We start from the raw sequence: 12,958 nt of genomic DNA on the forward strand, positions 1-12,958 counted from the left end.
GACAGACTGGTGGCCACAGCACACAGAGTCAGCTGGAGAACCATCTCATGCCCTCAGCCAACCGCACCAGCAATATATAGAAACCTCAAGAAGCCTTTAGTTCAACTCCCGCCATCCACAGATTGTCGGTAAAAAGTACAAACTTTTTTGAATCCTGATCCACAGGAAGAGGACCCTCCAGGATTTTCAGGCTCTTCTGAACACTTTGCAAAGCTCACCAGGGCTTGAGCTTCAGGAGGAAGAAGATAGCATTCTGAACCTGAACCAGTCCTCCTTTCTTTTGATGCAGATCACAGCAATTTAAAGAACAATGAATAAGGAGGTCATCCTGTCAGAGGCAAAACTAAAGCAGGGGGAAGGAAAAACCAGTTGGAAACCCACATGGAGGTTGTTTTTCTTGTGGGCTGTGGTTATCTTCTATAGTCCACTAAGTGAAGGATTGTTTCCAAGCTCCACACTGCCTATGGCAGCACCATGGGCACTAGGTGGTGGACATGTCTGCTGAATTCTTCCAGAAAAAAAGTATTTTACTCACAAATATGACCTTCTCTCTTTAATCACCACGTCCTCCACAGTCTGGAAAACCCACAAACTGTAACCTAACTCAGGTGAGAATAGATCTCTGAGGGACATATTAGAACTTCTTTCCCTCCTGGCATCATGTGAGGGCAAACTTGAAATTAGTTCATTGTGCAGAAAACGAAGGGATGCTGTACTTCCTGATGATGTGAGCTCATAAAAATGAGCTTTTCCCCAAAGCTCCGAGGGTTTAAACTGGGAACTAGATACTACCTCAGCATCCATCATTATGGGAATGATTAAATGGATTAGGACAAATCCATAATACTGAGTAATCTTCACTTAGAAGTGTATTTTTACTTTGACTACTTAAAACATACAAAAAATTACAAGGAAATTATAATAGCAATACCATATCATCACTGAACATAGTCTGATGATGCTAATATTTCCACTTTTTTAGTTTTTTGTATATATTTGCATATATGTATATATATATATGTCCATAATATTTCTCCTCTTATTATATATACATTATACTTTCATCTAAAACCTGGGATAATCATTCTCATTCTCAGTCTTCCCCCTTCTTTTGAAAAGGTAAATTCTGAAAACAGATTTTGGTATATGTGGGTTTACCTTGGCAATAAAAATGTCTTTAAAAAATATCACTTCTTTGTTCATTTTATCAATTTGCTTTCTGTTTTGTCATATTTGCTTTGTTTACTTTCCATATGAAGGTGTTGAAAGAAGATCAGTACGCATACATCTAGTTCTACAAAGATACCAGTTTTGCACAAATATAGTCATGAGGTGGACATCCTTCTGGTATCTGGGTGCGTTACATGCAAGAGTTCTCTAGATGTTTATACACTGAAGCACAAGTGCCAGAATATTCCAACATCAGTATTTACGGCCAAATAACACTCAGCACAAGTTATTTTTCCTAATATGAGCTGTATCTTCATTAACCACTTAGGGAAATAAAACTCACATGCATATGTGCAGGTATTAGTGGCACAAATCTACAAAAAAAATCTGATATGTTTAACAGTGTTGATACCATGCCTAGTTTGATTTTTAAATTGCTCCCCAACATGATTCTCATGTGGTCAGAGATGAGAGGTCCTAGTATCTTTCCTGTACTTCAAACACATATGTGGACAGAGTTCTCCAACTTATGAAAACAAGTCTGATTATTTGTGAAGGGAAAACTATACATTTGTGTCTACAGTCTACTTCATTTATATGCATATCTGTATCTCCATGTTTATATGTATGGATCTATGTAAATATATTATCTATTGTTCATCTACATTGTCTCTACAGCTCCCCTCCATACTCTTCTCTATGCCTATCTCTCTATCATCTACACGTCTAACCATAGCCTCTGGAGGGAGACAGATGGGATGACCTTCTCTAGACAAATAGGTAAATTTTCACTTCTGAAGCAAGCAGTGGGATTAAGTCTCTAGAGAAAAAGGTAAGGAACAGTATCTGACCAAGAGAACCACGTTGACCAGTTCAGAATCTCCTGTGAGTCAAATGTCCCTTTCATGGATTGGGTGACCAGACATCCTATTCTTATAACAGATTGAGGTGACCATGAATGTGCACTGGGCTCACAGCCAGTGGAGGCCTGAAAGGTTGTCATGGTCGAGGCCTCTACAGCCTGAAAGCAGGGCTGAGAACATGGATCCTGCAGGGTTTTGGCACAGGGTGGCAAGTCCAGTGGACCTTGCTCGGTGCCCAGGGCTGGAGCATGATTGCCCCATTCCAGCTCTGCCTCGGATAAAAGGCACCTGCCCTCTTCCTAGAGGCCCCTTGGGTCCCAACAACCTGGTCCCTTAGTTCTTGGACCCCTTGGGGCTGAAAACCTTTGGACGGGAGGGGCCGTGGATGAGGTCATGCATCTCGTAGGCCAGTCCTGGTCCAGGTTGTGTCCACTGTTCGGGTGATGGCCGAAGTGCAGACTTCACCTCTGGAGCAGAAATCACTGTATATCCTCTGGAGGGGGCATTGGGGATTTAGTCACTAGCTATGCTGCCTGCTCCTGGGTAGAATATTCTTGCTCCTGAAGAAGGTGACTCGTCCGTACAATGGAAGTTCTTAGCAGACCCTAAACTCCCTGACTTTTATTTGGGTATACACCCTCCCCTTTCAGGCCACATTCCCAGGGAAGGATACACAATCCGCAGCCCAAGGAGTATAGATCTTAATCACTCTAAGTCAATTTCATTTACCCTGCAGAGAGGTGGAGTTAGGAAGGGGCACGTGTCACAATTCTGGCCAGTGAGATGTCTATGAGGGGCTTCTGAGAAAGGCTGCCCACCAATAAAGGAGACACTTAGGAGGAAACCCTCCCTCTTCAGCTGTTGGAGCTGTAGCTGCCACCTTTCAACCACAAGGGGAGCAGCTGACAGGACACGTTAAGGATGGCAGAGCAGAAAACTAGAACCTTAAAGCCACCCAACCTCAGGGCTTCTTGTTATGTATACAAAATATAAATCCCCTTATTTATTAAAGTCCTTTAGAGTTAGGTTTTCTGTTACGTTCAATGAAATACACCTTATTGCTATAGCCAGGTAGGCATGTGATTCAGCCAAAAGCATTAGTCCAAAAGCAAGAGAATCAGAACAATTCAAACAGCAGCTTCAACTTTTAAAACTCAACTGTACCCACTTAAATGGAATAGGGAACAGAGGAAAATAATGAATAGCCTCACTGTTGCAGAGAAAGAGAAGACAAAATGTTTCTGCCACTAATGAAGTTATGGAGGTTATTTAAGGTCTAGAAAAATTTCAAAAGCTGGAGTAAGGGGGAGCCAAGGGGGAATAGTGAGGAAGGCCTAGAACTCAAGAGCTAAAATGAGTAAGAAATAACGTATCCCACATCATAAGCAGAAAAGAAAAGCCAAACTCATGAAGTCAAGGAAAGAAAACCCAAAGAACAAGAATCTGGCAGCACAAAGCAGAAGTATCTCAATTCAAGACTTGAACTGCTGGTCTCTGGAGTAGATACAGCCATAGCTCAATGCCATTAACCATTAAGATCCAACTCATTTTCCTTGCTTAGTTTTGTGCTCCCCAAAATACTACTGATAATTTGTTTCCCCACATATATCCCAGCCCAAGAGATGAAATGACCAGAGAAATTACAAAACCAGATATATGAAAATTACTGGTTTATAATGAGCACTAGAAGTTGTGTGTGTTTTGATTTAAACATGTCTTCTGGGAGTCTGGGTATAATAAATCAGACCCTTTTGCACATGACTGACAAAACTGGAATTTCTACCTCTGTAAAGCCAATAGGTTGTGGTAACTTTATTGAGATACAGACATGCTAGATGACATTTCCATTTCATATCTAAAGCAATGATTTTCAACCACCCTAGAGTCACCTCACAATGGAAGAGAACCCATTTTAAACAAATATCCACCACCCAACCCCTCCCAAGCCCCATTTAAGAATCACTACTGTAGGGACTTCCCTGGTGGTCCAAAGGTTAAGACTCCATGCTTCCACTGCAGGGGGAGCGGGTTCGATCCCTGCTCAAGGAACTAAGATCCCACATGCCGTGCAACACAGCCAAAAAAAAAGAATCACTACTGTAGTGAGCTACGTTTACTGCTGGGTGTGTGTTGTATCCTTCCAACATTCTAAGGAGGAGGAAAAGGTTAAACGCTTTGCTTTAGGCTGGGTTCTCCCAGAAGCAGACTCTAAGGGAAAACTGTGAATTTAACTGATGATTCCAGGATGCACTAGTAGGGAAGTGGGTATGTAAAATAAGAGGAGGTCGGGCCTCCCTGGTGGCGCAGTGGTTGAGAGTCCGCCTGCCGATGCAGGGGATACGGGTTCGTGCCCCGGTCTGGGAGGATCCCATATGCCGCGGAGCAGCTGGGCCCGTGGGCCATGGCCGCTGGGCCTGTGCGTCCGGAGCCTGTGCTCCGCAACGGGAGAGGCCACAACAGTGAGAGGCCCGCATACCGCAAAAAGAAAAAAAAAAAAAAAAAAAAAAAAAAAAAAATAAGAGGAGGTCTATGCAGGTGCATTCATACCACTGGGGGCAACTATGCTTTCTTCTACTGGCGGCCTCGGATGGTATGGAAACCATTGCTTCACTCAAGGGGTAACTCAAATATTCAGTTGTCATTTCTCTGGTGAGCAAGGAAGCTAGGTATGTATCCTCTGATTCCTATTCACCATTAGCTGAAAGCTGCTCTCAGGGGCATTAACTCCACAGCACTTCAAGCAGAGAGAAAGCCTCAGGAAGGTACGTGCAGTAGGACTCCTGTTGGTGGCAAGTGCTGGAATGGTGAGTGCTCAGGCATTTGGGACAGGCACTGACACCTTCTGTTACACACCGGATGGCTCCTTATTGGCTTCACTTCCCTTTTGACTCTCAGCGGTTCACCTTGTTATGCCATCTTTCACAGTCCCTGACACAAATCTTCTCTTTGCTCCACCCAGAAGAAACAGTTTCTTTCTAATAACCCATTAGTCTTAAATGGAACTCTTTATTGGTTCTAATTACTAAGAGCCAAAAATGTTAGTTCCTTTATGGTTTTTATACCTAAAAGGTTTTGTGAATACAATCAAAGAAAACACTTTGTGGAGACTCAAATACAAAGTTCTATTTATTTTCAATAATGAAATCAACACAACAAAGAGGAATTAATCCTCTAATTTTTAAATCTAACACTATTCTTAGCACAAAACTATCCTCAATAAATAAAAACACATTACTAGTAACCAAGTAAGACTTTTCCCAAGACTCTCTAAATTTTTGTTTGTGTTTTAAACAAAACTGGATGGTAGGTAAAGAAACACATGCTAGAGACTTAACTGACACAGACTTGAAGAAAAGAACAGCCAACAAACAGGCTCCCCAAATATAAGTTGGCAAAAGGAATATGGGGTTTTCAAAGCAGCCCAGAAATCAAGAGTTCACTGGGGGATGCAAGGGTTTGGGACAGTCCATGTTCAAAGGCCTTGTAATTAAATCTTTCCACATTCCTAGATTCTTTATTTGGAATCTACCATTCTTGATGTGGAATCTATCATAATCTAGAGAAGCTTCTGCCAAAGGATAGGAGGCTCTTTATTTATGCTTTCTGAAAAGACCCATCTAATTTTCCGCCTTTGACTTTGTCACTAGCTCCTCTCACCAATACAGCAGGGATTCCATTCCAGAAAGCTGTTATTACTATGTAAACCAACCTCTCTGTTTTTGATTTTCCTTTTACAAACACATTGTTACTGCCAGGAACAGCTCTAAATATATCCAATTTCTTTTATTTTCATCCTCCAACTTTGCTTGGCTACAAAATCTAGGACTCACAGAGCAACAACAGCATTGGTCAAAAGATGAGTGTCAGTTCCAATGTAAAAATCTCTGAAGTTCAATAGTCACAAAAAAATTTTTTTAATGCCTTATCTGCCAAACCTTTTTTTTCATTATCTTGCCAATTATTTCTTTCGGAATTCAATCCTCCGAGCTACATTCTGAGCACCAAATTTTTTGACCAGTGCATCTCGGGTACCCTCATCATCTTTTTGCAAATCTAAGTCATCCTGTCGGGACCAAATGGGATACCCATCAGCCCTCTGACCAGACTCTAAAAAGGAGGAAGTAGCCTCCAGCTCACCACTATTTTTTAGGAAGGCCTGTGTAACTGTTGACAGATCCAAGTTAAACTTTTCCATTAACTGCCGGATGATCTTAATGGCAGCTCCCACCTCTGGTGCGGAAACTTTTTCTTCTTCTTCTTCCTCATCAGGCTGTGTTTCTGAGTCTTCCTCAGGTGTGGGTGGATCATCATCACACATTGTTATATGTATTTCAAAATCAGGGCTCTCATCCACCTAGAGAAAGTGATGAATATGACCAGTTCCTAATTACCAAGTCATGAATACTTACTCTTAAAATATCTGGTCTCTCCCAGCTACCACTTCCTTGCCCTTTTCACCCCAATCACACTGGACTTCCTTCAGTTCCTCTTATGTGCTATGTTCCTTCTTACATTTACTCATGTTGAATGTGTGCATACGTGTATGTATGTGTATATATATATATGTATGTATATGATAGGGTAAGGAGAAGTGTGAGTGTGGATGGGGGGTATATATATATGTGTGTGTGTGTGTGCATGTGTACATATGTACGTACGTGTATGTATATGGTATTCCAACAGAACATTAGAAGCTACACTTAATGTAAAAAATAAATGTTATGTGCATACACATATATGTATACACATGTATGCACTAGATTATTTGTTAAAAATTTGACTTCACTCTCAGATTGTAAGCTCCATAGGGCAGGAAATGTTATGTTTTGCTCACCACTACATCCCCAGTGCCTACCAATGCCTTCACATGGTAAGTACTCAAAAAACATTGCTGTATGAATATATTAGGCTCTCCACACTACACTACATTTAGGCACGTTACAAAGCGTGTTATGTGAGAGGAGACCTATGTAGGCCATGTTTGAGAGATGTTGAGAGTATCTGAAAGTTTACAGAAAATGAACCAACTTTAAATTAAATGAACTTCAAATTATTTTCCTGTTTTAGACTGACGCATAACCATTTTTCTTAGTGTTAGTAAGAAAAGTTAATAAGATCCTTTTTCTTAGAGAAGATACGCACATATAATTTGGATTTTTTTATTACTCATTATTTTATGGTTGCCTTTCTCTATAACTATGATTAAATATGGGATTCCAACAAAGTTTTAGAACTTAACTGAATATGGAAGAGCTAAAAAATTCTCAAAAAGCTCTAAGTATACAAAGAGCTAAAATTGCTTGATAAAAAATGAACCTCTTTAAAAAATTACTTTTACCTGAGAAGAATAAAAACATTTTTAAAAATCCGCAATCTTAACTTAGAAAAACTTACAGATGAAAGTACTCAAAGTAAGATGCTTTATACTGCTTAAAAATAATTCTCCCCCATCTTTCTCCCTCCCCTCCTTAAATCATCCTACCAAAAACTAAAAGTACATGCCCAGAACGTTGATCAGTCTCACCTTCCATTTTCCTCCTCCATCTTGAACTTCTCTCCTACCTTTCTGGGCCTCAGGTGTATAAAAAGAACAGATGGGAAGACCAATTTCAAAGGAGGAGAATGGACGTAGGAAAAAAACATGAGTTAAATCTAGTTAACATACCACAATCTCCTCAAACTCCCGGGTGGCTTCTACAAGCATCTTTTTGACTGCTTCTTCATTCTCCTTGATCTCTTCCTTTTCAAATTCTTCTTCAGGCAAGTCTGGAGTTCTCTTATTCTGTGGTTCTATTAAACAGAACAGCACCAGATTAGAATTAGCCTTTTTTACAGAAAGCAAAAATATAGTAAATGCTCTGTGAGCTCTGGGCCAGAAGTGAGCCTTCACTTTTTTCCTATTAGAAAATATCTGTTTTTGATCAGAAGGGTAAGAAAAACATGACATGCATGTTCAATAATTTCTACTCTTGCTTCTGAAAAGTTGTACCATAAAAATGGTGATAATTTTCCTAGGTTCTGATACGTAAAGTAAAAATACTCTTCAAGCTTAATTCATTTTTCGCTTTGTATTTATAGATCTTGCGAATTAACAAAACTGTGCCATAAATTGGGTTCTCTGGGAAGTAGGTTCTGAGATGGAGATTAACACGTAAGGTGTTGATTAGGGAGTGTTCACTGGGCAGAAAGAAGCTGAGCTGTGAAGAGTTCCAACAAGGCAGCAACTGAAACCATGTAGAAGTCTGGAGCTAGGAAGGCCCTACAGAGTTGACCAAGTTGGGGCAAGGGAGCCAAGATGTTATTATAACCCCACATAGATTAGTCATTGGATGCTAGCCTAGAATGACAGAACCTTGGGTAAGGCAGTTCTCCCAGGGGAAGACAGATCTGGGGGGTCTACCACAATCCACCACATACCATCTACAGAAAGGACAGCCTCCTAAAGCTAAACATCCTTCTATTTCCCTTTTACTCTTTGTTCTCTGAGGACTTAACTCTGCTATTTTCCACTTAACAAAGACTGACTACTAAGGGGCAACACGAGAGAGTTTTTTTGTGATGGAATTGTTCTGTATTCTGATTTTGGTGGTTACATCACCATCTGTACATGTGTTAAAACACCTAACTGGAAAACTGTATGGCAGTTTCTTAAAATATTAAACATATAATTACCATATGATCCAGCAATTCCACTTTTTGAGAATACACCCCCCAAAAAAAAAAAGCAGGGTCTCAAACAGGTATTAGTAACCCATACCACAGCAGCATTATTCACAATATCCAAGACGTGGAAACACTAGGAACAAAATTCTCACACATGTTGCAACATGGGTTGGTGTTTAATGGGTACAAATTTCAGTTTTGGAAGACGAAAATGTTCTAGAGATGGATGGTGGTGATGACTGCATCACAATGTGAACATACTTAGTGCTACTGAACTGAACACTTAAAAACAGCTAAAATGGTATATTTTATCTAATGTATGTTCTACCACAATAAAAAAAAATTTAATACATAACTGTACACCAAAATAAGTCAATTTTATTTTACATAAAATTTTTAAAAGAAGCCTTATATTTTAGAGATACATACTGAAACAGATAAAATGGGATAATGCCTGGCACTGGCTTCAAAATAATCCCAGAAGTCAGGATGAAAGGTGTAGATGAAAAAACTGGCCACAAACTATAATCAGGTGAAGTTGGGTGATGGGTACGTGCATTATACTATTCTCTTTCTACTTCTGTAAATGTTTGAAATTTTCCATAATAAAAAGTGTAAACAAATTATGGCTCACATAATGAAACACAATGCAATGAACAAGAAAGGAATGAAGCAAACAATGCGCAGACACACAAAAGCTTCAAGATTAAGTTAAAAAAAGAAAGCAAACTGCAGAACAAACTTCTGTCTAGTGTTACTATGAGCAAAAAGGACACAAACGGGACAACAGTGGTTGCCTCTGGGAGAGGAAGCGGGAGAAGGGGTATGGAGCAGTGAGACTCGCTTTTCACACTATGTACTCTTTTACACTTGGAGTGTATCTGTAGGATAAATTCCTAGAGGCAATATTACCATGTTTAAGGGAACATGTATTTTAAATGTTGTCAGATGGTGTCAAAATTCCTTCCAAAGAAATTGTACCAATGTCCTTCTATTAATAATGTAGGAGTGTACTTGTTTTCATATACCTCGTTAACTCTGGGTATTACCCATTTTGTTAGTTATTGCCAACCTAACAGATAAAATATGACATTGCCTTGCTCTGATCTACTTTTCTATAAAACACACACTTATTTCAGTTTCCATGGGCAGAAGTCCAAGCATGGCTTGTACTGGTCCTCTGCTCAGGGTGTAATTTTTTGTTTGTGAGGCTGCGCCTTATGGCATGGGGGTGGGGGGGTGGGGTGGGGAATCTTAGTTCCCTGACCAGGAATCGAACCGTGCCCCCTGCAGTGGAAGCACGGAGTCTTAACCACTGGACAGCCAAGGAAGTCCCCTCAAGGTCTAATTTATTTGTTTCAGTAACAATATTTCTGCATTTGTTTATTTGCCATTTATCTATTTCCTTTTCTGGAAACTTCCTGTTCCATTTCCTTTGCTCATTTTTCTACTAGTTTTTCTTTTACTTACTAACTCCTGCAAGCTCTTTGGACATTAAGGAAACTCACTCTGTTGCAACGTATTGGAAATATTTTTCCAGTCTGCCCTCTGACTTTCTTTATCATGAGAAGCTTTAAATTTTAAGTAATCAAATATATCAAGTTTTTTCTTAGTCTTCCTGGTTTCAGAACTATCAACATGTAACTATTAAAAGGGATACTCAGGGACTTCCCTACTGGCGCAGTGTCTAAGAATCCGCCTGCCAATGCAGCGGACACGGGTTCAAGCCCTGGTCGGGGAACATCCCACATGCCGCAGCAATGAGAAGCCCGCGCACGGCAGTGAAGAGTAGCCCCCGCTCTCCGCAACTAGAGAAAGCCCGCGTGCAGCAACAAAGACCCAACGCAGTCAAAAATAAATAATAAAATAAAATAATTAAAAATAAACAAAATTTAAAAATAAAAAGGATACTCGGGAATTCCCTGGCAGTCCAGTGGTTAAGACTCTGTGCTTTCATTGCCATGGTCCTGGGTTTGACCCCTGGTCGGGGAACCCTGCAAGCCGCGGCCAAAAAAAAAACCCCACAAAAAACAAAAAAGGATACTCATCCACATTTTCTCCTGGTCATTTTATGATTTTAATTTTTACATTTAAATGCCTGAATATCAAAACACTGAGTAGGGTGAATCCAGCTTAATTTTGTCCCAAGTTCCAATTGGTCGACCAGCCACCTCCACACCACTGATTTAAAATCAGGGCCCTACAAGATCTCCTTCACCCATACACACAGCCCAGTCTCTCCAAGAATTCTCCCTTTTGCTTCTTCCATCCCAGCCACACAGGTCTCTGTTGCTCCAAGAACACACCAGCTATACTCCACCTCAGGGCCTTTGTACTTAATACTCCCTAAGCCTGCAACACTCTTTCTCAGATAACCAACTGCTGAGTTCTTTCATTTCCTCTGGTCTCTGCTCAAGCATCAGCTTACAATAGTGACCTTCCCTTCTCACCCTGTAGAAAACAACCTCCTCTCCGGCTCTTACCCTGATTTATTTTTTTCTGTAGCACTTCCCGCTGCCCAGCTAGCATTTTAAACTCCATGACTGAAGGGAGTTTTATTTACTGTTATATCCCAGCAGGATAAATGTCTGGCACTCAAGTATCTGCTGAATGAATGAATCTCAAATGTCACTTTTACCAAAAACAAAATTCCTACTAAGCATATTGAATAGGATTAACAGATTTTGCCTCCCCAGATTTCAAATGTTATGCGGAATAGCCACATAAGGAAAGAGAAGATGGGGAAGCAGCATGATTCTTTAAACAAAAGGGTCTGTCAGTTTATGCTGTCAATACGTTTTATCAGAAGTGAAGCATCTCAACAGCTATGCACTGTGTCCTAACCGGCTCTGAATCCCAATATTCTGTTCAACTGCGTTAGAAATACACTTCACCTGAGCGAAACGTGGAAGCGACTTCCCACTGAGAACCTTCTTATGTGAATATGCAGTCATTTAAGCCAAGAAATTAAAATAAGCTGGTCTGGCAAGCATGGCTTTAAAACGTCTTATGCTGAATGTACCTGAACACAGAAGAACTATTTTTTAAAACAAGTCTGGGAAATCTCTTAAAAGATACCCAAGAAGCTGGTTCCCCGTTGTCTCTGGGGGGGAAAAAACTAGGTAGCTGGTGGGAAAGGAAAGGGGGGAGAATTTTCCACATACTCCTTCTGCACCTTTTGAATATCGGACCATGCCAATACCCCAGTTATTGGAAAAGTGAATTAAGAGAGACCTTAGAAAACGGCGCAGTTTTACCGGGATGTCAAAGGGGGGGGAGGGGGCTGGACGATGTTCCCCAAGATGCCAACATGGACGCCCAACAGAAGGGGAAAGAGGCCGACGCCCCCGCCCCCGCCTCACACAGGGGACAGCAGAGGGCTCGCGCGTTCGCAGCAAGCCTCACCCCCGCTATCAGCATCCTCGGGGTCTTGCCCAGCTTTCCGCTTGAGTTTCTGGGAGGAGGGGCTCACTGGGGACTCCCCCAACAGGTACTTATGCTCCTGGCCCCGCAGGCGCTTGAGGTAGCGGTCCTTCATGGACTGCCACGAGTGCTGGGTGAGCGAGCTCTTCTCCATCGCTTTCCACAAGGCGTTGCCGGTGACGGAGGTGGGCGAGCGGGCATGTTCCTTCACGTAGGTCAAGATGGCCACGTCGTCCGCGTCCGTGAAGACGATCCGCCTCGCGTGCGGCTGCAGCTCGGGCTCCGCGGCGGCGGCGCCCCCAGCCTGAGCCCCGGGCTTCGTCTCTGGGGCCTGGTCGGTCCCTGGAGCCGGGCCCAACCGGTAGGCCTCCAGCTCGAGCCTCTCGTTGCGCTCCACGCAGTCCAGGATGTACTGCGTGGAGATGAAGTCGCCCGAGGCCCCGGCCGCCGCCTCCCCGGGCTGAGCCAGCAGCACGGCCCCGGGCTCCTGCACGCGACACAAGGTGCCGCCGCCGTGCAGGATGAGCGACGAGAGCCGGCGCTTCGCCGGGCTGGGACGCACGTAGAAGGACATGGAGCTGCCATCCTCCCTCACGAACAGAGTCGAGGAATGGGTTGGCCCATTGGGGTCTTTGCCCAAATCCATCGCCTCAGCCATAGCTCAAGCCGAGCACCAGAAGAAGGTGCCGTCTTCGCAGCGCGAGGCGAACCGGGCCCCAGAGCCTGAGACAGCGTTCCAGACGCCGCTGCCGCCGCCCCCCCAACCCCGTACTACGCCTGCGCAGCAGTTGCGCAGAGCAGTGCCCGCCCCTTTCCCCGGAAGAGGCGGGGCTTCTGAG

General features: G+C 42.5%; 1 protein-coding gene across 1 annotated transcript; it reads right to left on the reverse strand.

Annotated features, from left to right (window-relative positions):
* Positions 1-5,146: 5,146 nt before the first annotated feature.
* On the reverse strand, positions 5,147-12,872 carry TERF2IP (TERF2 interacting protein). The gene is made up of 3 exons (XM_082608095.1): positions 12,102-12,872; positions 7,699-7,823; positions 5,147-6,387 (listed from the first exon to the last, which is right to left on the reverse strand). Exons 1-3 carry the CDS (start codon positions 12,775-12,777, stop codon positions 5,992-5,994), a joined length of 1,197 nt encoding a protein of 398 aa, XP_082464221.1. The 5' UTR covers positions 12,778-12,872; the 3' UTR covers positions 5,147-5,991.
* Positions 12,873-12,958: the final 86 nt, after the last annotated feature.

The sequence above is a fragment of the Mesoplodon mirus genome (assembly GCF_964341445.2).
Source record: "Mesoplodon mirus genome assembly, chromosome: 19".
Classification (NCBI taxonomy): Eukaryota; Metazoa; Chordata; class Mammalia; order Artiodactyla; family Ziphiidae; genus Mesoplodon; species Mesoplodon mirus.